Source organism: Symphalangus syndactylus, chromosome 6 (genome assembly GCF_028878055.3).
Source record: "Symphalangus syndactylus isolate Jambi chromosome 6, NHGRI_mSymSyn1-v2.1_pri, whole genome shotgun sequence".
Lineage (NCBI taxonomy): Eukaryota > Metazoa > Chordata > Mammalia > Primates > Hylobatidae > Symphalangus > Symphalangus syndactylus.
In genome coordinates this window covers 98,377,126-98,404,784 of record NC_072428.2, presented here as the reverse complement: position 1 = coordinate 98,404,784, position 27,659 = coordinate 98,377,126, and the positions used below count along the sequence as shown (strand labels likewise).

Below are 27,659 nucleotides of genomic sequence, written 5' to 3'. Positions count from 1 at the left end.
GAAAAACTAATTATAAATAAACAAAAAAGAAATTTAAAAACTGTTCATGAATCCTTCCATTCAAGGAAATAATTACTGCTCAGATATTCTTTCTATCTTTTTCCTAGGCAGCTACGTATATATGTGTTTAAAACCAGCTCATTTTCTGATATACTATCTTACAACCTTTTCTGACTTATTGACATATCATGTATATTCCCATAGCGATCTTATAAATAAGTGTACTTGTATAATACTCTATGGTATTCAAAGGTGTAGATGTATAATTCTTTATTTAACAAATCTTTTTACATTTAAATGTTTTCCATTCTTTTGTGAAGAACATGCTTGTGTCAAAACTGTTTGTCTTCCTGATGATGTATTTTAGTATAAATTCTCAGCTGTGGAATCACTGACTGAGAATTTATACTATCAGTGGCAATGCATGAGAATTGTCTTTTTTTAAATGTTTACTTTTTTTCTTTTAACATTGTATTTAAAAATATTTTCTCATTAATTTAGTGTACATAAATTACAAATTATTTCTCCAAAAGTTCAGTTTGCCTTTATTTGTAGTGCTTTCTTTTTGTACTTTTCAATGCAGAAATAACTGAGAAGTTATTCTTTTATTTAATAGGATCACCATTGTGGACCAAAGAAAAACTTGAACCAATCACACTTCAAAGTGGTCAATCTTTAGTACTTCCCTGCAGACCCCCAATTGGATTACCACCACCTATAATATTTTGGATGGATAATTGTAAGTTTTGATAATATGAACTTTCTTTCTTTAAAAGTCTTAGGATTGTTTACAGTCATAATACATTATTACCTCTTGTGATTCATAAAATGTTTTAGAGATGCTCAGGAAACTAGCTGCTCTTCAAAATAAATAACATGTCATCTCATTCACTCACTCAATTTTATTGGACATTTACTATGTACCTTGCTTATATTCTTTGCATTGGGAGGGGATGGGAGTGGGGAAGGGGGCAGATGATAAATGCAATAAGTACATTTAGAAAATCTGTGTTTGTTGGCAATAAGTTCTATGAAAAAAAATACAGCAGAGTTTTGAGCAGAGACCTAAGGAAATGAGAGAGCAAGCCATGCCCCTAAATATCTGAGTAGAAAGGGAACACTAGTGCTAGCCCCTAAGGAAGGAGCATCCCTGCTGTGTGTAAAAATAAAAGCAAGGAGGCCAAGGTGGCCAGACTAATGAACTAATGAAGGAGCTGAGGGGGAGGGTGATGGACAAGGTGAGAAAGGTCACAGGGGCTCAATGGAAAGGACTTTGGCTTTAGCTTGGAATGAAGTAGGGAAATGTTGAAGGAGTGACTTTATCTGAAATAAAATAAGTAGTAACAGTATCACTTCAGTTGATATGTAGAGAATATAGCAGACAAAAGAGAGAGTAGAGAGACTGTTGGGGCCACTGCTGTAATCTAGATGAAATTTGTTGGTGACTTGGACTTGAGTGGTAGCAGTAGAATGGGTAAGAAATGGTAAGATTCTGGATATATTTTGAGGGTCAAGCCTCCAGGATTTACTGGGGTGGGGGTGGGAGCATAAGAGAGAGGAATCAAGGATAACTACCTTTGGAGATTGAAAAACTCCAAAATGATAAAACGGAATTGCCATTCCCAGAAACCCATGGCAGGGAGGAAATCAAGCTGTTGGGGATATGTTATGTTTCTGTTAGTTTTTATAATCCCCAGCAATAGCTAATAGTTATTGGGCCTTTACCAAGTGTCAGGCCTTTTACTAAGGGCTTAACATGGGTTATTTCATTAATTTTTACAACAACCCTATGAGGCATGTCCAATTATTTTTTCCACTTTCCAGATGAGGAAACCGAGGCAGAGATAATGAAGCTATTCATTAGGCAATTTCAAACTTGTCTACCCCTGTTTCTGTCCTCAAGGGCGTGTTTGTTGCTCTGCCTCTTCCACCCTCCAAAATTTCCTGAGCTAATAGGTCAGCATGTTACCTTAGAGGGAGCACATGGTTCTGCCTGGAGACTAAGAAACCAGAGTTTGGGATGTGAGAGGCCTGTAAGATATTTCATGGCAAGACACCAGCAAGAGTCAGAGATACCTGAGTCAGAAGGAAGATTCCGGGCTATGATCAGCAATGTTTGAAACCTTAGTGCATAAGTCCTGCCTAGAGGCCTGGGCTAGATGAGAGGGTCTGGGAAGCAGGAAAGCAGAGTCTGGGAGACTGAGACCAGGAGCCCCCCAGAGGTGAAGAACTCATGGAGAAATCAGCAAAGCAGACGAGAAGAAGCAGTCACTGAAGGAAAAAAGGAACAAAGAGAGTGGTGTCCCCAGGGACAAGGTGAAGAATGTGTGTCAAAAAGACGGAATAACCAGGCAGGGTGGCTCACACTGTAATCCCACTAATCAAGAGGCTGGGGTGGGAGGATTGCTTCAGCTCAGGAGTTCGAGGCTGCAGTGAGCTACAATCACATCACTGTAGTTCAGCCTCAGCAGCAGAGTGAGACACCATCCCTAAAATAAATAATGATAATAATTTTAGAAAATATTTTTGAAAGACACAATAATCAGCTATTTCAAATGCTGCTGAGAGATCAGATAATATGAGAACTAAAAAATGACTACTGAATTTGACATCTTGGAGGTTCCTGGTAACCCTGTTAAGAGTCTTTTAGGTGGAATGGTGGGAGTGAATTAAAAGTATCTGTAGGAAATACGTTCTATTTTCAGTAACCTGATTGTCCGTGCACTCACAAGACATATCCATTACTAAAGAGAAAATTTGCCTCTAACATTTAATCTGCATTTTAAATTTTTTAATTTAATTTTTTTTTATTTTACTTTATGTTCTGGGATGCATTTTGGCTCTCCTTATATGAAAGCACTCAGAGAAAGTAAAGTAACGCAAAGAAATAAAAAACAAATATAGAACTAAATAAATCTTTTACAGATTTTGCAAAAATAAGTAGTAAGCCAAATGTAAATAAGTGATTTATGGCTTTAAGAATAACGCTTTCCAAATGCCACTGTCAAAATAAGGCTCAATATCTGGTACTTGGTTCTTATTCAGAAATAATGACCTTTTTGCTGAATAAAGAGACATATCACATGTAAAGTCTCAGAGTCATCTGAATACATAACTAATTTTTCCACTCACATACATTCTAGGCTATTGGTGAAGCATCTGACCTTTCAAATGGAATTGCACCTGCAATATGAGAAAAAAAAATTAGATCTATATAGCATACTTCTTGCAAGATGACATAAAGTTATTCTTGTCTGCATACATTTTTTTTTGAGTGCAATGCAAAATGCCACCACCCTCATGAAGTCCCATTGCCTAACATTTGGTCTGCCAACACCCTTCAATTTATTATTTTATTACTGCAGCAGGAGAAACAGAGGACAGGAAATGTTTTTGTCTTTAACTGTTAAACACAATGTACCTAATTCTTCTAAGGTTTTTTTTTTTTTTTTAGATGGAGTCTTGCTCTGTCACCCAGGCTGGAGCGCAGTGGCACAATCTCAGCTCACTGCAGCCTCCGCCTCCCAGGTTCAGGTGATTCTCCTGCCTCAGCCTCCCGAGTAGCTGAGATTACAGGTGCACACCACCACGCCTGGCTAATTTTCGTATTTTTAGTAGAGACAGGGTTTTGCCATGCTGGCCAGACTGGTCTTAAACTCCTGACCTCAGGTGATCCACCCACCTTGGCCTCCCAAAGTGCTGGGATTACAGACATGAGCCACCAAGCCCGGCTTGAGTTATTGTTAAAACAGTCCTTTTCCTGGGAACTAATGGCTTAAAACCATAAATTTGCAACCACCAACCAAACCTCCATCTTGACCAATAATTTGATTAACATGATGAACTGATGTTCTTTCTTTGAAGCTCTGCCTCCACATTTTCCTGCCTTTTTCTGCCTGAGGGAGCTCCAGACTTTTAACCATAATTTTGCATTTCGTGAAATGTTAGATCAAACACCTGCTATAGGAGGAGCAGACCTTCTTGACTCACACTGGAAAAACCCTGCCAGGAGACATAGTGGCCTGAGGCCACTGGGATGTGCGACTTTTTTCAGTTCTGTCACCTCACAGAACTGAAGAACTCTCACAGTTAAGGCTCTGTGGACTAAGTCAGGAGCTTCAGGATGTCCATTAGGTGGCTAAGTGTGAACTCACACACAGATCAGTCGTTCCACCTCCCTGCATCCTTCATCCACTTAAAACATCTTCCCCCTAAATAAGTTCTGATACTATTGCACAGTAGGGTGACTGTGGCTAACAGTAATGCATTGCATATTTCAAATAGCTAGAAGAGAGGATTTTGAATGTTTTCACAACAAAGAAATCGTAACTGTCTAAGGTGATGGATATGCTGATTACCATGATTTGATCATTACACAATGTAAATGTGTATTGAAATATCACATTGTACCCCACAAATATGTACAGTTTGTTATGTGTCCATAAAAGATAAAATCCTCCTGCCTAAGGCAAGATAGTTCCTTAACTGGACCTAAAGGGAAGTACTAATAAATTATTATGCTTGACACTGGAAAGTCAGAGTGCTGATGGTTACTCACCTAATCCTTCAATGCACATTTAAAGGAGCCTCGTGAAGGGGCAGGCACTGTTCCAGTGGACAAAACAGATGAAAGTGTTCACCGTCCTGGAGCTTAAATTCTAGTGCAGGAAACAGGCAATAAGTCATACGTATGATGAGTAAATATGTAGTATGCCAGAAGGTGATAAGTAATTCAGAAAAGAATTGTAGAGGAGGTGGAGGAACTGGGCTTGGGAGGCTTGTGAGGGGCAGGTTGCAGCATTAAATAGTGTCATCATCACACCCAGTTACTGTCAGCTGGCCATTTGCTGCCTGATTCTTCAACTGAATGATGAGCTCAGACAGGGCTGGGACTCTGGCATGCCCAGTGCCTAGCACAGGACCCAGCTCACCGTTAGATGCTCTCCAAGTATTAGTTTCTGAATGTTGTGTGTAGACGCAACCCATGTTAACAATTTTAGAAGCTTCCTTAATGATTTTCTAAGATATATGTGTATGTGTACTTAACAGTTAGGGACTCATTTAGATATGAGGAAAAGTCACACCAACTTTTTGTAAAACATATTTTGTTTACATTTGCTTAATAAAAGATTTCACTGTATAACTCTAATCTCACCTCTGCCCCCACCCCAGAGAAGTTACTGTCAGGGAAGTAGAGTTAGAGTTTTAGTGTGTTGTGTATTTTTTTTTTTTTTAGTTATTTGCTTTTACCCAAAGAGCTATATAGAGACAAAATGTATTCAAATGAAGTTCACAGACCTATTAGTAGATACATTTATCTTGCTAATTTGGAGGGTGGCCACTTTATGATGGAATAATCTGGGTATCTCTCTGCCTTTCTCCAGCCTTTCAAAGACTTCCACAAAGTGAGAGAGTTTCTCAAGGCCTGAATGGGGACCTTTATTTTTCCAATGTCCTCCCAGAGGACACCCGCGAAGACTATATCTGCTATGCCAGATTTAATCATACTCAAACCATACAGCAGAAGCAACCTATTTCTGTGAAGGTGATTTCAGGTAAGAGTTCAGCTTCCCAAATCTCCCCTTCAATGACATTTACAAATATGTGCAAAATATAGAAACTATTATATACTACTGACTTTGAAGTAAACAGGTTCATTATCAGGAAACCCCCCCATGAATGCTCACTAAAGTGTTGGCATATGTGTTATAAAGATTGTGCATACCCTAAATACTGGATTTTACATTTCTTGCTTTTATTGTCATGACTGGTTCCGTGATAACCTTCTGAACCACCTGGTGTTCTGAGCATTTGTGTGTGCTTTATGCTCCACAGTGCCTCTTATTGGCAGTCCTGCAGCTTAAGTTAAATGTCTGCATATTCCTGGATGGGGGTGGCTGAGTAAATTAATGAGTTAGTCATGTACAATGTAAAGCACTGTTTTTACTTGATAGGAAGAGCACTCGGTCAGGATAGCTGTATACGTTTGCTTTTATTGCCCAATACTTTTTGACCCTTCTCCCCTACTTTTGTGCCCTCTTCATAATATTCTGTTTATTTCAGTGGATGAATTGAATGACACTATAGCTGCTAATTTGAGTGACACTGAGTTTTATGGTGGTGAGTTATGGTGATTGTAACTGATATTCTCTCCTTCATTGTAGAATTTAGTTCACTAACTTCACCTCCATGGCTATTTAACCTTATTTCTTTATGAGATTTCTAGTTATATGTTTAATACCACTAGTATAAATGTATGTTTCTTATGAAATTTACCTATAAACTTTGAAGCATGCCACTAGAGCATTTTCCATGATGTATGTGTAATAATGAAACCTGTTGTAACTGTTTGCGTGTAAAGAACCATTTCACTGATTTGGAAAAACCTTTCACGTACGTTCAGAATTATGTTTTCCATGTTTTGTTCTGTTCCTAACTTTTCTTGTGAACTAAGTAAGAGTTGACAGGGCGCATTTTGCTAGAATACTGACTCATCAAAGCTTTTAGCAACTAATATTAAGTGGATTTCATAGTAAATCATCACACTTGTCATCTGTTTTCATGTGACATTATCAATATAATTAGCAATAAGATTTCTCTCTTAGTTTTGTTTAAAAGCAAGTCAAACCAAGTCACTGTCTTCAATGGAAGTAATCTTTTTAAAAGTAGAGCATTTAACTTCATTATTTTAGATAGAAGTGAATTTGATTCCCTTAAGGGAAATGTTCTCAAGTAGAGTCTATGAATGAAAATAATGGTTTTGGATAAAAGGGTCCTCTTAATTATCCATAAGGCAGAATTTCTGCTGTATTAATTTTTCACCCTTGAGATGTAAGTAAAAAACATTAAGATCTCATCAGTGACCGAGATAGACACTCCACAACTGCTGCTTTCTGTTATTTTATTTGAATATACTCCTGAAAAATATGGGCCCCAAGACCATTCTCAAAGTGATTTTAGAGGAGTAAGTTTCCCCCCTACGATCTCTAAATTCTTAGGAAAACTAATTTTTCTCAAGTAATACCTCTTCTGGCATTGAATTTTTTCTTCTGAGGAATGAGAATAATTCATAGTATATTACTTTTTCATTAAATTTTTATAAGCATCAAGTAGATAATGCATTAAAGAGTTGAAAACCTTTAAGGGCTATAAAACCTTAAGATGATGTAATTTCTGCTCCAAGTTTTTCTAAGAAACCGTCAGAAGATAAGGCTATGTTTTGGAAAGGCCGCCATAAAAAAGAAGATGGCCTGTATAACTATCCCTAAGATCTTTGACTTGGACCCTCTTTATTTTTTTATTGAGGAAAATGATTTCCATTTATTTAACTCCGCCAGTGTTCTTAATTTGTGACATAATATTTGCAAGACCTCTGTCAGTAACTCTCTACTTTTGTTTTCCATAAACCTCGCAGTTTGAGGATCTTAATATGATTAATCATTGGTATTGGCTATAATGTTGTCCCCACTGTAAACCAGAATACCCCTTCTATAACCGTATCTTTATAAAAACCTAACATCTTCCAGAAGATAGACAGTTAATTTTTGCTTCGACCTAAGCACTAATCCTAAGGGAAAATAACATGATTTTCCTCTCCATGTCAACATTTTGAAAATTTTCTAACCCACAGAAAATTTGTAAAAACCTAACCCAAATTAAGGGAATATACAAAAGGAAAACAGTCCTTATTATTAGTGCCTATGCCACCAAAATTGTTTCTGTTCCTGGGTAACTGAGTAACTGGTGACTACTTATAATGCAGAGACTGTGTATGTGTATGTAGCTTAACAAATTTCACAATTAATGTTAAATAGCTTAAAAAGGGATTGGAATTTTAGACAGCTTTTTTGACAACGAAGTGTTTACAGAAATACATATTTATAAGTTGTAATGCATACTGATTTTCTTGTTTGCAGCTAAATCAAGTAGAGAGAGGCCACCAACATTTTTAACTCCAGAAGGCAATGCAAGTAACAAAGAGGAATTAAGAGGAAATGTGCTTTCACTGGAGTGCATTGCAGAAGGACTGTGAGTTAACACTTTCTGTCCTGAAGTATATTTCTTGTAAAAATATAGTAGGTTGGTAGAGAGGTGTTAATAATATCACAGGAGGAGTCATTGTCTTCTACTAATTCTATAAAGCATCAAGAAAAATTTGGTAATTATTTCCAAAGTAGGCATATGAATCTCATATTATTGTTAAATTGTTTTGTTAATGTAATAGTAATCATATTGAAATAAGTATCAGTAATCACCTTATGATTGTTAAAATATTAGGTCTCATATTATTGTTAAAATATTTTGTTAATGTAGTAGTATTATCTTAAAATAAGTATCAGTAATCACCTTGTGACTGCTATGATTATAATTAGAGTATATTATTTTGCTAGTTTGTAACCAGCCACCTCAAATTTAGTGGCTTAAAAATAATAGCTATTGATTACTGATTACTTGTCAAGAGGTCTACAGAGCAGTTGTCCTCTAACCAGCTAGGTTCGGCTAATTTCAGTTAAGCATGCTCATGCATCTGTTAGGTGACTCAGCAGTGGGTCCACTGCTCTTGGGGTCTACTAGCTGTTAACTGGGGCATCTGAGTTGATGGCCATAAGTTGCCAACATCTCTCTTGCAGTCTTGTCCTGGCTTATTCTCCTCACAGACAACATGCACAGGGCCTGCCTCTTAAATCCTAGCCTCAGAACTAGCACACTGTCCCTTCACTTACTTCCTATTGGCAGGTCACAAGGCCAAGCCTAGATTCTTTGAAATAACTTATCTGTGCACACTTCAAAATCGAAGATACCCCAGAACTGACACACTTTTGACAGAAGTTACGGGGAGGCCTTGCCCAGATACAAAAGCAACTGTGGTGTTAGCTCTGTGTTGCAAGGAATTTCTATATAGTCCCTATCTTCTGCCTGACACAGAGCAAACACCATTGGTATGGGCGCATCTGCTGAAAACCTGGAATAGAATCTCAGAAGTATGCTGCCCTCACATGTGATCCATGCTGTCCTTGACAGGCAACTCATTGTTCTCACATTCCTTCCTGAATCCAGGAAAACTTGACTTCAGGAGGCACGTGGAGGCCTCCGCTGGCCAAGGCAGGAAATCACACTGTGCATTACTCAGCTCCTCAAGCTACGGAAAACTAGCAAAACCCCCTTTTAAAGATATGTTACCATTGCTTTTGGTGTTTTAGACATGAAGTCCTTGCCCATGCCTATGTCCTGAATGGTATTGCCTAGGTTTTCTTGTAGGATTTTAATGGTTTTAGGTCTAACATTTAAGTCTTTAATCCATCTTGAATTAATTTTTGTATAAGGTGTAAGGAAGGGATCCAGTTTCAGCTTTCTACATATGGCTAGCCAGTTTTCCCAGCACCATTTATTAAATAGGGAATCCTTTCCCCATTTCTTGTTTTTGTCAGGTTTGTCAAAGATCAGATAGTTGTAGATATGCGGCATCATTTCTGAGGGCCAAAATTGACAAATGGGATCTAATTAAAATAAAGAGCTTCTGCACAGCAAAAGAAACTACCATCAGAGTGAACAGGCAACCTACAGAATGGGAGAAAATTTTTGCAACCTACTCATCTGACAAAGGGCTAATATCCAGAATCTACAATGAACTCAAACAAATTTACAAGAAAAAAACAAACAACCCCATCAAAAAGTGGGCAAAGGACATGAACAGACACTTCTCAAAAGATGACATTTATGCAGCCAAAAAACACATGAAAAAATGCTCATCGTCACTGGCCATCAGAGAAATGCAAATCAAAACCACAGTGAGATACCATCTCACACCAGTTAGAATGGCCATCATTAAAAAATCAGGAAACAACAGGTGCTGGAGAGGATGTGGAGAAATAGGAACACTTTTACACTGTTGGTGGGACTGTAAACTGGTTCAACCATTGTGGAAGTCAGTGTGGCGATTCCTCAGGGATCTAGAACTAGAAATACCATTTGACCCAGCCATCCCATTACTGGGTATATACCCAAAGGACTATAAATCATGCTGCTATAAAGACACATGCACACGTATGTTTATTGTGGCACTATTCACAATAGCAAAGACTTGGAACCAACCCAAATGTCCAACAACCATAGACTGGATTAAGAAAATGTGGCACATATACACCATGGAATACTATGCAGCCATAAAAAATGATGAGTTCATGTCCTTTGTAGGGACATGGATGAAACTGGAAAACATCATTCTCAGTAAACTATCGCAAGGACAAAAAACCAAACACCGCATATTCTCACTCGTAGGTGGGAATTGAACGATGAGAACTCATGGACACAGGAAGGGGAACATCACACTCCGGGGACTGTTGTGGGGTGGGGGGAGGGGGGAGGGACAGCATTAGGAGATATACCTAATGCTAAATGACGAGTTAATGGGTGCAGGAAATCAACATGGCACATGGATACATATGTAACAAACCTGCACATTGTGCACATGTACCCTAAAACCTAAAGTATAATTAAAAAAATAAATAAATAAATAAAAATAAAAATAAATTAAAAAAAATAAAGATATGTTAAAACCCTGTATCTTCTGCTAGAATTAAGAAAAAAAATCCTCCCAGTTTCCATCAATACGGTGTAAGAGAGTGGCATAGTCTGCCAGCCTCCAACCTTTGGGAGCAGAAGGTACCTATTCTCACAATTTAATGATTTCTTTTCCCACAAATGACATATTTCGTAAAAAACTAAAATATGGTTGGTATTTGGAAATTTCACAATACTCCCAAAAGAATTTTTAAAACTTTGGAGTGTTGTAAAACCAAGATTGGGACTCTATCACTTACAAACCAACCATCAGACTTATAGAATCAAAATATTTCTAATTCCTGACAATGGCTCAATACAGTAGCTGGCCTCCGAAACAATTCATGGCATTTTCATAATTTCAAACTATGAAACTATGCTTCCATCTCTATCTCCTTCTTACCTTCATATCATCTGAGATGCAGATTAGTCTGACTATAAGGAAATATCAATATGTTATCAGATTCCACATGTATACAGATTTTCAAAATCTACTTATTTTTATACTTACAGTATGTTTTAATTCTAGAAGATATTTCATCAGATACATATGCTCAGTTTATTTCTTACTCAACCAAACAAGCCAAACCAATATTATAATCAATTAATCCCACTTGTATTTCTTTTTTTTTTTTTTTTTTGCTTGAACCATAATTTATTATTTCTCATGGTTCCATGTGATGACTGGGCTAAGCTTTTTTTAATTATTTTTTATTTTCCAAAGGTTATTGGGGTACAAGTGGTGTTCGGTTACATGAGTAAGTTATTTAGTGGAGTAAGTTATTTAGTAGTGATTTGTGAGATTTTAGTGCACCCATCACCCGAACAATATACACTGCACCCTATTTGTAGTCTTTTATCCCTCAACACCCCCCCACCCTTCCCCGAAAGTCCCCAAAGTCCATTGTATTATTCTTATGCCTTTGTGTCCTCATAGCTTAGCTCCCACCTGTCAATGAGAACATACAGTGTTTGGTTTTCCATTCCTGAGTTACTTTACTTAGAATATAGTCTCCATTCTCATCCAGGTCACTGCAAATGCCATTAATTCATTCCTTTTTATGGCTGAGTAGTATTCCATCACATATCTATATATATACCACAGTTTCTTTATCCACTTGTTGATTGATGGGCGTTTGGGTTGGTTCCATGATTTTGCAATTGCAAACTGTGATGCTATAAACATGCGTGTGCAAGTATCTTTTCTGTATAATGACTTCTTTTCCACTGGGTAGATACCCAGTGGTGGGATTGCTGGATCAAATGGCAGTTCTACTTTTGGTTCTTTAAGGAATCTCCACACTGTTTTCCATAGTGGCTGTACTAGTTTACATTCCCACCAACACTGTAGAAGTGTTCCCTGATAACTGCATCCATGCCAACATCTACTGTTTTTTTTTATTTTTTGGTTATGGCCATTCTTGCAGGGGTAAGGTGGTATCACATTGCGGTTTTGATTTGCATTTCCCTGATCATTAGTGATGTTGAGCATTTTTTCCATGTTTGTTGGCCATTTGTGTATCTTCTTTTGAGAATTGTCTATTCATGTCCTTAGCCCACTTTTTGATGGGATTGTCTGTTTTTTTCTTGCTGATTTGTTTGAGTTTGTTGTAGATTCTGGATATTAGTCCTTTGTCAGATGTATAGATTGTGAAGATTTCCTCCCACTCTGTGGGTTGTCTGTTTACTCTGCTGACTGTTGTTTTTGCCATGCAAAAGCTCTTTAATTTAATTAAGTCCCAGCTATTTATCTTTGTTTTTATAGCATTTGCTTTCAGGTTCTTGGTCATGAATTCCTTGCCTAATCCAATGTCTAGAAGGGGTTTTCCTATGATATTTTCTAGAATCTTTATAATTTCAGGTCTTAGATTTAAGTTCTTAATTCGTCTTGAGTTGGTTTTTATATAAGGTGAGAGATGAAGATCCAGTTTCATTCTCCTACCTGTGGCTAGCCAATTATCCCAACACCAATTGTTGAAAAGGGTGTCCTTTCCCCACTTTATGTTTTTGTTTGCTTTGTCGAAGATCAGTTGGCTGTAAGTATTTGGGTTTATCTCTGGGTTCTCTATTCTGCTCCACCAGTCTATGTGTATATTTTTATACCAGTATCAGGCTGTTTTGGTGACCATGGCCTTATAGTATAGTTTGAAATCAGGTAGTGTGAGGCCTCCAGATTTGTTCTTTTTGCTTAGTCTTGCTTTGGCTATGTGGGCTCTTCTTTGGTTCCATATGAATTTTAGAATGTTTTTTTCTAATTCTGTAAAGAATAATGGTGGTATTTTGATGGGGATTGCACTGAATTTGTAGATTGCTTTTGGCAGTATGTCATTTTCACAATATTGATTCTACCCTTCCATGAGCATGGGATGTGTTTTCATTTGTGTTGTCTGTGATTTCTTTCTGTAGTGTTTTGTAGTTTTCCTTGTAGAGGTCTTTTGCCTCCTTGGTTAGGTATATTCCTAAGGTTTTTTTTTTTGGCAGCTATTATATAGGGAGTTGAGTTCTTGATTTGACTCTCCACTTGGTTGCTGTTGGTGTATAGAAGAGCTACTGATTTGTGTACATTAATCTTGTATCTGGAAACTTTGCTGAATTCTTTTATCAGTTCTAGGGCCTTTCTGGAGAAGTCTTTAGGGTTTTCAAGGTAAATGATCATATCATCAGCAAACAGTGACAGTTTGACTTCCTCTTTACCAATTTGGATACCCTTTATTTCTTTCTCTTGTCTGATTGCTCTGGGTAGGACTTCCAGTACCATGTTGAAGAGGAGTGGTAAGAGTGGGCATTCTTGTCTTATTCCATTTCTCAGAGGGAATGCTTTCAACTTTTCCCCACTCAGTATTATGTTGGCTGTAGGTTTGACATAGATGGCTTTTATTACTTGAGGTATGTTCATTGTACGCTGATTTTGCTGAAAGTTTTAATAATAAAGGGATGCTGGATTTTATCAGATACTTTTTCTGCATCTATTGAGATGATCACGTGATTTTTGTTTTTAATTCTGTTTATGTGGTGTATCACATTTATTGACTTGTGTATGTTAAACCATCCCTGCATTCCTAGTATACAACCCACTTGATCATGGTGGATTATCTTTTTTATATGTTGCTTGATTCGGTTACCTAATATTTTGTTAAGGATTTTAGCATCTATGTTCATCAGGGATATCAGTCCGTAGTTTCTTTTTTGGTTATGTCCTTTCTTGGTTTTGGTATTAGGGTAATGCTGGCTTCATAGAATGAATTGGGGAGGGTTCTGTCTTTCTCTATCTTGTGGAATAGTGTCAAAAGGATTGGTACCAATTCTTCTTTGAATGTCTGGTAGAATTCTGCTGTGAATCCATGTGGTCATGGACTTTTTTTGGTTGTTAATTTTTTAATTACCATTTTGATCTTGCTGCTTATTATTGGTCTGTTTAAGGTATCTAATTTTTCCTGATTTAAGCTAGGAGGGTTGTATTTTTCCAGGAATTTGTCCATCTCTTTTAGATTTTCTAGTTTATGTGTGTAAAGGTGTTCATAGCAGCCTTGAGTGAGCTTTTGTATTTTGGTGATGTCAGTTGTAATATCTCCCATTTCATTTCTTGATGAAGTTATTTGGATTTTCTCTCTTCTTTTCTTGGTTAATCTTGCTAATGGTCTATCAATTGTATTTATCTTTTCAAAGAACCAGCTTTTTGTTTCATTTATCTTTTGTATTTTTTGTTTGTTTGTTTGTTTCAATTTCATTTAGTTCTGCTGTGATTTTATCTCCTTTCTTCTGCTGGGTTTGGGTTTGGTTTGTTCTTGTTTCTCTAGTTCCTTGAGGTGTGACCCTAGAATGTCAGTTTGTGCCCTTTCAGTCTTTTTGATGTAGGTATTTAGGGCTATGAACTTTCCTCTTAGCACTGCCTCTGCTGTATCCCAGAGGTTTTGATGGGTTGTGTCACTATTGTCGTTCAGTTCAAAGAATTTTTTAATTTCTATCTTGATTTCGTTTTCTACCCAATGATCATTCAGGAGCAGGTTATTGAATTTCCATGTTTTTGCATGGCTTTGAAGGTTCCTTTTGGAGTTGATTTCCACTTTTATTCCACTGTGGTCTGAGAGAGTGCTTGATATAATTTCAATTTTCTTAAATTTATTGAGGCTCATTTTGTGGCCTATCATATGGTCCATCTTCAAGAAAGTTCCATGTGCTGTTGAATAGAATGTGTATTCTGGGTGGCTAGAAAGATGGCTGAATAGGAACAGCTCCAATCTGCAGCTCCCAGCGAGATCAATGCAGAAGGTGGGTGATTTCTGCATTCCCACCTGAGGTACCTGGTTCATCTCATTGGGACTGGTTAGACAGTGGATGCAGCCCACAGAGGGTGAGCTGAAGCAGGGTGGGGGCATCGCCTCACTCAGGAAGTGCAAGGGGTCGGGGAACTTCCCCCTACCCAGCCAAGGGAAGCCGTGAGGGACTGTGCCATGAAGAACAGTGCATTCCAGCCCAGATACTATGCTTTGCCCACAGTCTTCACAACCCACAGACCAGGAGATTCCCTGGGGTGCCTACACCACCAGGGCACTGGGTTTCAAGCAAAAAACTAGGCGGCCATTTGGGCAGACACCGAGCTAGCTGCAGGAGTTTTTTTTTCATACCCCAGTGGTACCTGGAACACCAGTGAGACAGAGCTGTTCACTCCCCTGGAAAGAGTGCTGAAGCCAGGGAGCCAAGTGATCTAGCTCAGCGGATCCCACCCCCTTGAAGCCCAGCAAGCTAAGATCCACTAACTTGAAATTCTCGCTGCCAACACTGCAGTCGGAAGTCGACCTGGGATGCTCTAACTTGGTGGGGGATGGGCGTCTGCCATTACTGAAGCTTGAGTAGGTGGTTTTCCCTTCACAGTGTAAACAAACCCACCAGGAAGTTTGAACTGGACAGAGCCTACCACAGCTCAGCAGAGCCGCTAATTTCTCCCCTCTGGGCAGGGCATCGCTGAAAGAAAGGCAGCAGCCCCAGTCAAGGGCTTATAGATCAAACTCCCATCTCTCTGGGACAGAGCACCTGGGGAAAGGGGCAGCTGTGGGCACAGCTTCAGCAGATTTAAACATTCCTGCTGCTGGCTCTGAAAAGAGCAGCACATCTCCCAGCACAGTGCTTGAGCTCTGCTAAGGGAGAGACTGCCTCCTCAAGTGGGTCCCTGACCCCTGTGACTCCTGACTGGGAGACATCTCCCAGCAGGGGTCAACAGACACCTCATACAGGAGAGCTCTGGCTGACATCTGGCAGGTGCCCTTCTGGGATGAAGCATCCAGAGGAAGGAACAGGCAGCAACCTTTGCTGTTCTGCAGCCTTTGCTGGTGATACCCAAGCAAACAGGGTCTGGAGTGGACCTCCAGCAAACTCCAGCAGACCTGCAGCAGAGGGCCCTGACTGTTAGAACAAAAACTAACAAACAGAAAGAAATAGCATCAACATCAACAAAAAGGACGTCCACACAAAAAACCCATATGAAGGGGTCACCAACATCAAAGACCAAAGGTAGATAAATCCACAAAGATGAGGAAAAACCAGTACAAAAGGGCCGAAAGTTCCAAAAACAAGAATGCCTCTTCTCCTCGAAAGGATCACAACTACTCACCAGCAAGGGAACAAAACTGGACAGAGAATGAGTTTGACGAATTGACAGAAGTAGGCTTCAGAAGGTGGGTAATAGTAAACTCCTCCAAGCTAAAGGAGCTTGTTCTAACCCAATGCAAGGAAGCTAAGAACCTTGAAAAAATGTTAGAGGAATTGCTAACTAGAATAACCAGTTTAGAGAAGAACATAAATGACCTGATGGAGCTGAAAAACACAGCATGAGAACTTCGTGAAGCATGCACAAGAATCAATAGCTGAATCGAACAAGAAGAAAGGATAACAGAGATAGAAGATCAACTTAATGAAATAAAGTGTGGAGACAAGATTAGAGAATAAAGTGTGAAGACAAGATTAGAGGAAAAAGAATGAATGAAGCCTCCAAGAAATATGGGACTATGTGAAAAGACCAAACCTACATTTGATTGGTATACCTGAAAGTGACAGGGAGAATGGAACCAAGTTGGAAAACACTTTTCAGGATATTATCCAGGAGAACTTCCCCAACCTAGCAAGAGAGGCCAACATTCAAATTCAGGAAATACAGAGAACACCACAAAGATACTCCTCAAGAAGAGCAACCCCAAGACACATAATCATCAGATTCACCAAGGTTGCAATTAAGGAAAAAATGTTAAGGGCAACCAGAGAGATAAGTTGGGTTCTCCACAAAGGAAAGCCCATCAGACTAACAGTGGATCTTTTGGCAGAAACCCTACAAGCCAGAAGAAAGTGGGGGCCAGTATTCAACATTCTTAAAGAAAAGAATTTTCCACCCATAATTTCATATCCAGCCAAACTAATCTTCATAAGTGAAGGAGAAATAAAAATCCTTTACAGACAAGCAAATGCTGAGGGGTTTTGTCACCACCAGGCCTGCCTTACAAGATCTCCTGAAGGAAGCACTAAATATGGAAAGGAAAAACCAGAACCCGCCACTGCAAAAACATACCAAATTGTAAACACCATCGACACTATGAAGAAACTACATCAACTAACAGGAAAAATAACCAGCTAGCATCATAATGACAGGATCAAATTCACACATAACAATATTAACCTTAAATGTAAAGGGCTAAATGCCCAAATTAAAAGACACAGGCTGGGAAATTGGATAAAGAATCAAGACCCATCAGTGTGCTGTATTCAGGAGACCAACCTCATGTGCAAATACACACATAGGCTCAAAATAAAGGGATAGAGGAATATTTACCAAGCAAATGGAAAGCAAAAAAAAAAAAAGGCAGGGGTTGCAGTTGTAGTCTCTGATAAAACAGACTTTGAACCAACAAAGATCAAAAAAGACAAGGGTATTGCATAATGGTAAAGGGATCAATGCAGCAAGAAGAGCTAACTATCCTAAAAATTTATGGACCCAATACAGAAGCACCCAGATTCATAAAGCGAGTTCTTAGAGACTTACAAAGAGACTTAGACTCCCACACAAAAATAGTGGGAGATGGCCAGGCGCGGTGGCTCATGTCTGTAATCCCAGCACTTTGGGAGGCTGAAGCAGGTGGATCACGAGGTCAGGAAATCGAGACCATCCTGGCTAACATGGTGAAACCCCGTCTCTACTAAAAAACTACAAAAAATTAGCCAGGCATGGTGGCGGGCACCTGTAGTCCCAGCTACTCGGGAGGCTGAGGCAGGAGGATGGCGTGAACACAGGAGGTGGAGCTCGCAGTGAGCCGAGATTGTGCCACTGCACTCCAGCCTGGGCAACAGAGCGAGACTCCATCTCAAAAAAAAAAAAAAAATAGTGGGAGACTTTAACACCCTGCTGTCAATATTAGACAGATCAACGAGACAGAAAATTAACAAGGGTATTTAGGACTTGAACTCAGCTCTAGACCAGGCAGGCCTGATAGATATCTACAGAACTCTCCACCCCAAATCAGCAGAATATACATTCTTTCCAGCACCACATCACACTTATTCTAAAATTGACCACATAATTAGAAGTAAAATACTCCTCACCAAATGCAAAAGAACAGAAATCATAACAGTCTGTCAGACCACACTGCAATCAAATTAGAACTCAGGATTGAGAAACTCATTCAAAACCACACAACTACATGGAAACTGAATGACTACTGGGTAAATAACGAAATTAAGGCAGAAATAAATAAGTTCTTTGAAACCAATGAGAACAAAGACACAACGTACCAGGATATCTAGGACACAGCTAAAGCAGTTTTTAGAGGGAAATTTATATACTAACGTCTACAGGACAAAGTGGGAAAGATCTAAATTTGACACCCTAACATCACAATTAAAAGAACTAGAGAAGCAACAGCAAACAAATTCAAAAGCTAGCAGAAAACAAGAAATAACTAAGATCAGAGCAGAACTAAATGCCATAGAGACATGAAAAACCCTTCAAAAAATCAATAAATCCAGGAGCTGGTGTTTTGAAAAGATTAACAAAATAGACCACTAGCCAGACTAATAAAGAAGAAAAGAGAAGAATCAAATAGACACAATAAAAAATGATAAAAGGGATATCACCACTGATCCCACAGAAATACAAACTATCACCAGAGACTACTATAAACACCTCTACACAAATAAACCAGAAAATCTAGAAGAGATGGATAAATTCCTGGACACATTCACCCTCCCAAGACTAAACTAGGAAGAAGTCAAATCCCTGAATAGACTGACAACAAGTTCTGAAATTGAGGCAGTAATTAATAGCCTACCAACCAAAAAAAGCCCAGGACCAGATGGATTTACAGCCGAATTCTACCAGAGGTACAAAAAGGAGCTGGTACCATTCCTTCTGAAGCTATTCCAAACAATAGAAAAAGAGGGTATCCTCCCTAACTCATTTTGTGAGGCCAGCATCATCCTGATACCAAAACCCGGCAGAGACACAACGAAAGAAGAAAATTTCAGGCCAATATCCCTGATGAACACTGATGCAAAAATCCTCAATAAAATACTGGCAAACTGAATCCAGCAGCACATCAAAAAGCTTATCCACCACGATCAACTCGGCTTCATCCCTGGGATGCAAGGCTGGTTCAATGTATGCAAATCAATAAACATAATCCATCACATAAAGAGAACCAATGACAAAAACCACATGATCATCTTAATAGATGCAGAAAAGGCCTTCGACAAAATTCAACAGCCCTTCATGCTAAAAACTCTCAGGACTATTAATAATTGTTTTAGAAATTTAGAAGCTCCATTGTTAGGTGTATATATGTTTAGGATTGTGATATTTTCCTGTTCGACAAGGCCTTTTACCATTATATAATGTCCCTCTTTGTCTCTTTTAACTGCTGTTGCTTTAAAGTTTGTTTTGTCTGATACAAAAATAGCTACCCCTGCTTGCTTTTGGTGTCCATTTGCATGAAATGCCTTTTTCCACTCCTTTACTTTAAGTTTATGTGAGTCCTTATGTGTTAGGTGAGTCTCCTGAAGGCAGCAGATAGTTGGTGGTGAATTCTTATCCATTCTGCAGTTCTGTGTCTTTTAAATGGAGCACTTAGGCCATTTACATTCAATGTTAGTATTGAGATGTGAGATACCCTTGCATTCACTGTGCTATTTGTTGCCTGTGTACCTTGGGTTTTTTATTTTTTGTTTTTGGTTTTTAAATTATATTTTTGTTTTATAGGTCCTGTGTGATTTATGCTTTAAAGAGGTTCTGTTTTGATGTGTTTCCAGGATTTGTTTTAAGATTTAGAACTCCTTTTAGCAGTTCTTGTAGTGGTGGTTTGGTAATGGCAAATTCTCTCAGCATTTGTTTGTCTGAAAGAGACTGTATCTTTCCTTCAAATATGATGCTTAGTTTCGCTGGATACAAAATTCTTGACTGATAATTGTTTTGTTTGTGGAGGCTGATGATAGGGCCCCAATCCCTTCTAGCTTGTAGGATTTCTGCTGAGAACTGTGCTGTTAATCTGATAGGTGTTCCTTTATAGGTTACCTCGTGCTTTTGTCTCACAGCTCTTAAGATTATTTCTTTCATCTTAACTTTGGATAACCTGATGACAATGTGCCTAGACATCTTTTTGAGATGAATTTTCCAGGTGTTCTCTGTGCTTCCTGTATTTGAATGTCTAGGTCCCTAGCAAGGCCAGAAAAGTTTTCCTCGATTATTCCTCCAAATATGTTTTCCAAACTTTCAGATTTCTCTTATTCCTCAGGAACACTAAGTATTCTTAGGTTTGGTCATTTAACATAATCCCAGACTTCTTGGAGGCTTTGTTCATATTTTCCTATTCTTTTCTCTTTGTATTTGTTGGATTGGGTTCATTGAAAGACTTTGTCTTCAAGCTCTTAATTTCTCTCTTCTAGTTGTTCAGTTCTATTGCTGAGATTTTTCAGAGCATTTTGCATTTCTATAAGTGTGTCCAATGTTTCCTGAAGTTTTGGTTGTTTTTTCTTTGTAGTGTCTATTTCCTTGACTATTTCTCCCTTTGCTTCTTGTATTGTTTTTTGGATTTCCTTCATCCCTGGGATGCAAGGCAGGTTCAACGTATGCAAATCAATAAACATAATCCATCACATAAAGAGAACCAATGACAAAAACCACATGATCATGGCTTTGCCTTTCTCTGGTGCCTGTCTGATAAGCTTAATAACTAACCTCCTGAATTCTTTTTCAGGTAAATCAGGGATTTCTTCTTGGTTTGGATCCATTGCTGGTGAGCTAGTGTGATTCTTTGGCGGGTGTTAAAAAGCCTTGTTTAGTCATATTACCAGAGTTGGTTTTCTGGTTCCTTCTCATTTGGGTGGATTCTGTCAGAGGGAAGGTCTAGGGCTGAAGTCTGTTGTTCAGATTCTTTTGTCCCATAGGGTTTTCCCTTGATGTAGTACTGTCCCCTTTTTCCTATGGATGTGGCTTCCTGTGAGCCAAGCTGCAGTGACTGTTATCTCTCTTCTGGGTCTAGCCACCTGGAAAGTCTACCCATTTCCAGGCTGCTACTGGAGTTTGTTTGCACAGAGTCCTGTAATGTGAACCATCGGCCTCTCCACCATAGATACCAGCACCTGTTCCACTGGAGGTGGCAGGGGGTTGAAATGGACTCTGTGAGGGTTCTTAGCTTTGGTGGTTTAACGTTCTATTTTTGTGCTGGTTGGCCTCCTGCCAGGTGCTTTCCAGAGAATATCAGTTCTGGTAGTATGGAGAGGAGCTGGTGGTAAGTGGAGCCCTAGAACTCCCAAGATTATATGCCCTTTGTCTTCAGCTACCAGAGTTGGTAGAGAAGGCCCATCAGGTGGGGGCTAGGGCTAGGTGTGTCTGAGCTCAGACTCTCTTTGGGTGGGTCTTGCTGTGGCTGCTGTGGGGGAGGGGGTGAGGTTCCCAAATCAATGGAGTTGTGTACCTAGGAGGATTATGGCTGCCTCTGCTGAGTCATGCAAGTTGTCCCTCTGCTGAGTCATGCAGGTTGTTGGGGAAGTGAGGGAAATCCAGCAGTCACAGGCCTCACCTAGCTCCCACACAAACCAAAAGGCCAGTCTCACTCTCACAGTGCCTACCCTAACAGCCTCAAGTCTGTTTCCAGGCAGTGGGTGAGCGGGACTTGAGAACTTGCCCCAGACTATCCACCTCCCAGCTGCAAAAGAAAAGGGCTTAGTTCTTCCCCAGCATATGGAGTCTGCATGCTGGATTCACACACTCTCCCAAGTTCTGGCCAGGAGGTTTCTCGCCTGGTTCAAATTGTTATAAAGTTCAGCTGGAGACTTCCTTCTCCCTGTGGCATTTTCCCCACACCTCTGGCTGCCCTCCTGAAGGATCTCTGTGGTGCCAGGCAGGAATGGCCTGGTTGGGGACCCAGCGAGCTCCCAGGGCCTTTCCTGCTGCTTCCTCTACCCCTGTATTTCACTCAGCTCTCTAAATTGACTCAGCTCCAGGTAAAGTCAGAAACTTCTCCCACAAACTAAACCTTCAGTTTTTCACTTCTGCAGTTTGGGCACTCACAGTATTTGGGATATCTCCCGGGTCCTGCAAGAGCAGTCCAATTCCTTCAGAGAGTCTGTGAGTCCTTTCAGCAGGTTTGTTCTTGCAGTCATTCTGGAGCTAAAATTCACGATGCAAGCCTCCACATGCTGCTCTGTCCATCCGCATCAGAGCTGCAATCTAGTTCTGCCTCCCATCTGCCATGATGATCCCTTCTGGGCTGAGCTGTTCTTATTCAGAGTCACTTGCATTTCTATTGACAAATATTGTTATCTTCCTGAGGGCCTGGACCATACTTTCTTCGTCATCTTCCCAAAACACAGCTCAGTGCTTGGTGTATAGTTCAGTGCTTAGGAAATTTTTGTGTTGAATGGATTTTTATTTTACCTTCATGAAAACTTTCTAAAGTCATTAGTTCAAGTCAAGCATTATTATCCCTATTAGGGCAACTAAGGAAACTAAGCCTCAAAAAGATCAGAAATCCAGGGACAGGGTTGGAATTCTAAAGATCTTCTAACTCCAAGCCTATATTCTGACTTTTCATCTGTCTCCATATTCCATGACAATAAAAAGTACAATTGGGGCCAGGCACGGTGGCTCACGCCTGTAATCCCAGCACTTTGGGAGGCCGAGGCGGGTGGATCACGAGATCAGGAGATCGAGACCATACTGACTAAAACAATGAAATCCCATCTCTACTAAAAATACAAAAAATTAGCTAGGCATGGTGGCGGGTGCCTGTAGTCCCAGCTACTCAGGAGGCTGAGGCAGGAGAATGGCGTGAACCCGGGAGGTGGAGCTTGCAGTGAGCCGAGATTGCGCCACTGCACTCCAGCCTGGGTGACAGGGCAAGACTCCATCTCAAAAAAAAAAAAAAAAAAAAAGCAGTTGGGTGACAAATGGTATGAGTAATACGTAAGTTTGATCTATTCTTAATTAGTGTAATAATATTTTTAAATGTCACTAATAATGAAAGTAAGGAAGAAAAGCTCTTTCCCTAATTACTTAGTTAACATCATCAGATAGACTGCTGTAAAATAGGGAAGTTCTTCCATTTGATATGGAAATGTATACAAAGTTTATGGTCATAGATATGTTTATGAGTTTTTCTCTGTATGTTTTTAATTCCAGCTGATGAAAAATTATAATTCAGTATCATTAATATGATAGTAATTCTTTTGATTAACATAGTAGCTTCATGTAAAAATTTCGAAGAGTTCCTCATTAGTCACAACGTTGAAAAAAATAATTAGGCCCCATCAGTAAAGCAACTCATGCTGGCATTCATACTGTATCATTGACATCAAAGTTTATGGTGTGCCATCAATTAGTATAGTTCTGATTATGTGAAAATGTAAAACTGTGAGCATTATTTATAAAAGTGTGGTGCTAATTAAAATATCTATGTATTTCTTATGATTTTTTAATAAAGATTTGTTACAAAGTTGCATGAAAATTCATCCTCAAAAGTAGTCACAGGTGGATTTCTTTTTTGTAACATCATTATTTATTTATCCTATCAGGCCTACCCCAATTATTTACTGGGCAAAAGAAGATGGAATGCTACCCAAAAACAGGACAGTTTATAAGAACTTTGAGAAAACCTTGCAGATCATTCATGTTTCAGAAGCAGACTCTGGAAATTACCAATGTATAGCGAAAAACGCATTAGGAGCCATCCACCATACCATTTCTGTTAGAGTTAAAGGTATATTGTTTAAAATCCATTCTTCTTGCCTTCATGAGAGACCCTGAAACTTTAATTAAATGTGGTTTTCATTATATTTTTAACAATGATAAATGTAAATTTATGTCAACATTCATGGTACCTTGACTCTCTTCTCATTGCTATTTGTAGTGCATCTAAATCAGGTTAAAAATTTACTTGTTCAAATCTTCCTCATAGAAGAATCCCAGTTAATGAATATAGGAAGAATGAAGGAAATAGAAAAGTCAATATTAGAATCCCACAGTAATAGCTACAGCAGGCAAGATCAAACAATGAATGCTAAAATTAGTGGGTGAAACTTTAAGGAGAAAGAGGATATTTGCATAGCTTCAAAGTGTTTCTATCCCGCAGAAATTAATTACTGGGGAAGTTTTAGCGTGTCCACAAATACTTTATTACTCCTTTCTTTAGAAGATGGAGCTTACTTTCCCTCTTCTTGAGTGTATGCTGGACACTAATGAACAGAGTATGGAATCCAGGGAAATAGTAACTTTGGAGTGGAGAAACCTGGCAGACACTGTCTTAACCGAGTGATGAATGTTAATGTCAACAATAATAAGTCATGTTTGATATCATATATTCCCTCATATGGTACAAGTAGAAGGGTTCATTACCTTTGGGATATTCTCAAAAGCCCAAAACCTCAGGGTAATCATGAGAAAACATCAGACAAACCTAAGCTGTAAGACAGTCTATGAAATAACTGACCAGTACTCTTAAAAAGTGTCAAGGTCACAAAAGACAAGGAAAGACCAAGAAATTGTCAGATTGGAGACCATGACAAGTAAATGCAGAAGACATTACAAGTAAATACGGTGTCTAGGACAGGATCCTGGGACAGAACAAGACATTAATGCAAAAACGGAAATCCTAACAGAATGTATAGTTTAGTTAAGTACCAGTGTTAACTTTTTGTTAGGTAACTAGACCATGGTCACATAAGGTGTTAACATTAGAGGAAGCTGAGGGAAGGAGGTATGGAAACACTCTATAATACCTTTGCAACTTTTCAAAAATGATGTTTTTAAGTTGCTTCCTAATTATATAATTATATATATTCTACAGGGCTCAGAATTTATTTTATTTATTTATTTATTATTTTGAGTTGGAGTCTCGCTCTGTTGCCCAGGCTGGAGTGTAATGGCACTATCTTGGCTCACTGCAACCTCTGCCTCCTGGGTTCAAGCAATTCTCCTGCCTCAGCCTCCCAAGTAGGTGGGATTACAGGTGCCCACCACCACATCTGGCTAATTTTTTTTTTTTTTTTTGTATTTTTAATAGCGACAGGGTTTTACCATGTTGGCCAGGCTGGTTTCGAACTCCTGACCTCAAGTGACCCAGCCACCTTGGCTTCCCAAAGTGTTGGGATTACAGGCATGAGCCACCATGCCTGGTCCAGAATTTAAATTTGTGTTTCTTAGCCCTACCTGTACCTGTAATTTTCTCTGTATGCTTAGATAAATCTGTCACCTCTTTGATGTCTGATTAATTTTAATGTAAAACGAGAAAATGAAATTTGTATCAAACAGGTCTAGAAATAATTCATATATGTCAGTGAGTCTCTTTAAACATTCTTTTGAAAATCTTAAGTGGCCTTTGAAGCATTGTTTATAAATCTATTCGCTCAAAAAAAATGAGACTAATTTAGTGTGAAGTACTTGCTTGTATTATTAAAATAGTTCAATATGTTCTTTTGCTAAAATGCTTATTTGATTCAGATTTTTGGTCTTTTTTCTTCCTCCTATAAAGCGGCTCCATACTGGATCACAGCCCCTCAAAATCTTGTGCTGTCCCCAGGAGAGGATGGGACCTTGATCTGCAGAGCTAATGGCAACCCCAAACCCAGAATTAGCTGGTTAACAAATGGAGTCCCAATAGAAAGTAAGTTGCCTTGACTGGTTCTAATTGCAGTATATTTTCAGAGCATATATACATCCCAACAGTGAATAAATGGTGATAAAAAATAACTGACGTTAAGGAAGGAAGCCACATGTATGTTAAACACAGGCACCAAATTACCTTTGCGTTTTATTACCATTAGATATTTATTATGAATGTGAATAGTTTATGCTGTTAACATAATGGTATGTGATGACTGGTACTTGGCAATATTTCGTCTGTTTTTTACGTGGATAATGGGAAGAATGACAGGGTCAGAAATAAATAACACTTAAAAGTTTAGATGATCTTTGTGCAAAACATCAAGTGATTTGTGGAAATGTCACAGGTGCTAGAGGAGATAGGTGGGGAGACTCGGCATAGAGCCAATGGATATGACAAGCATAAGAAACCCAGCTGTCTTAAAGAGTTTTCAGTCATAAGTATAGCAAGTATAGCCCAGGTGTTCCCACTGTCTTCCAAGGTGACCATCCCATTTGATACCCAAAGAAGAACACATCCTCTGACCCTGATCATATGCAGGATGCTTTACCTTTGACTAGTGCTCCCTCCCTTAGAGCTGCTGATATCATCCTTGAGCAGCACCTGGGCAGCCTGGCTATACCTGTTGCCCCGTTCAGCAGCCTCCCTGCTCCGCCGCTCCACTCCTTGTGCTTCATTAGCCAATTTCTCCAAGCTACCACTATGCTGCCCAGCGTGTGGCTCCAGGCCCTCCCATTAATCTGCTAAATCATAGCAAAGGCCAGCTTTACAAAACTTGGCTAAAGGCTTGGGGAGAGTCAAGGGAATTATAGCAAAGAAAAAAATCTTTAAATGGATGTTGCACCTCACTGCTCCTTAATTCCTAAGCCATGGCCGTGAACAGAGAACCCACTAGACTCTCCTCTTCCTCCACCCTACCCACCACCAGCTACTGCCGAGAGGGGCATCTTTCAACATTTTCCCTTTCTTGGAGTTCAGACTTCCTCTTAGACACTGAGACAGAGAAAGTCAGTTTTGGCATCAAACCCAGCCTTAGGTTCACTCTCCCGGTCAATAACATGCAAAGATATTCTTTACTCACAATAAAGATAGCCCTCAGGCTTATGATACAGCACAGATTGGCTTTGACTGCCTCCAAGTCAGAATCCAGTATTGGTTCTACATTTACATAACCAAAAGGTCTGCTGAATTGACTTTCCCAAAGTAACACACACACTTCCCCTAAGATGGTTCCAAAAAACTGCTGGCAGATTTAAAGTGGCACAAGTCCCTATTTCTTACCATCAAGATCTGACAACTGCAGGGTGACTGAGTCATCACAGCCTGCTCCATGAATCTTTACTGGAAGTTCACTTGGGTCTCGTAGTACAGTAGCTGTCAGATACTTTGAAACAGGCAGCCTGCGTTCACTGTAAAAGGAAGTGTATTCCTGGGAGAAAACAGATGCTAGAGGCCAGCAAATAGGGTTTGGGTATTTCCATTCCCAATTTTAACCAGGATCAGGATCCAGAGAAATGGCAGAGAGTTACTTTGTGGTTGTGTTTCAGGAAGCTCTTGCTACTCTCAGCGGAATATGAGTGAAAACTGAGAGGAAAAAGTAGAAGAAAGCCCAGAACTAAAGAAGTTTTATGGTGGCCAGGCATGGTGGCTCATGTGAACCTGTAATCCCAGCACTTTCAGAGGCTAAGGCGGGCAGATTGCTTGAGTACAGGAGTTAGAGACCAGCCTGGGCAACATGGTAAAATCCTGCTTCTACAAAAAAAAAAAATAGCTGGTACAATGTATGATTTTCCCAGGAATGCATATAAAATGGCAATAAATGATGATACATGCTTGATACTTTTGCACCATGTTTTGCAGCTCAGATTTTTTGTGTCCATTTATGGAAGGTTAAAAGTGCCCCTGAGATCTAGACTCAGTGAAACTGGCAAGTGGAAGGGACCATCCATCTAGCCCTTCAGCAGG

At 39.3% G+C, this 27,659-nt stretch overlaps 1 protein-coding gene across 44 annotated transcripts in view; it reads left to right on the top strand.

Annotated features, from left to right (window-relative positions):
* Positions 1–27,659, top strand: part of NRCAM (neuronal cell adhesion molecule) — a 320,948-nt gene that overhangs the window by 230,190 nt on the left and 63,099 nt on the right. For 26 of the 44 annotated variants that reach the window (XM_055283675.1, XM_055283651.2, XM_055283659.2 and 23 more), the window contains 6 exons: positions 617–739; positions 5,385–5,555; positions 6,064–6,120; positions 7,917–8,028; positions 23,608–23,792; positions 25,563–25,694. In XM_055283675.1, coding sequence (XP_055139650.1) covers positions 617–739; positions 5,385–5,555; positions 6,064–6,120; positions 7,917–8,028; positions 23,608–23,792; positions 25,563–25,694 — 780 coding nt within the window. The remainder of the gene's footprint in view (positions 1–616; positions 740–5,384; positions 5,556–6,063; positions 6,121–7,916; positions 8,029–23,607; positions 23,793–25,562; positions 25,695–27,659) is intronic. The other 18 variants (XM_055283686.1, XM_055283664.1, XM_055283662.1 and 15 more) reach the window with 2 other exon arrangements.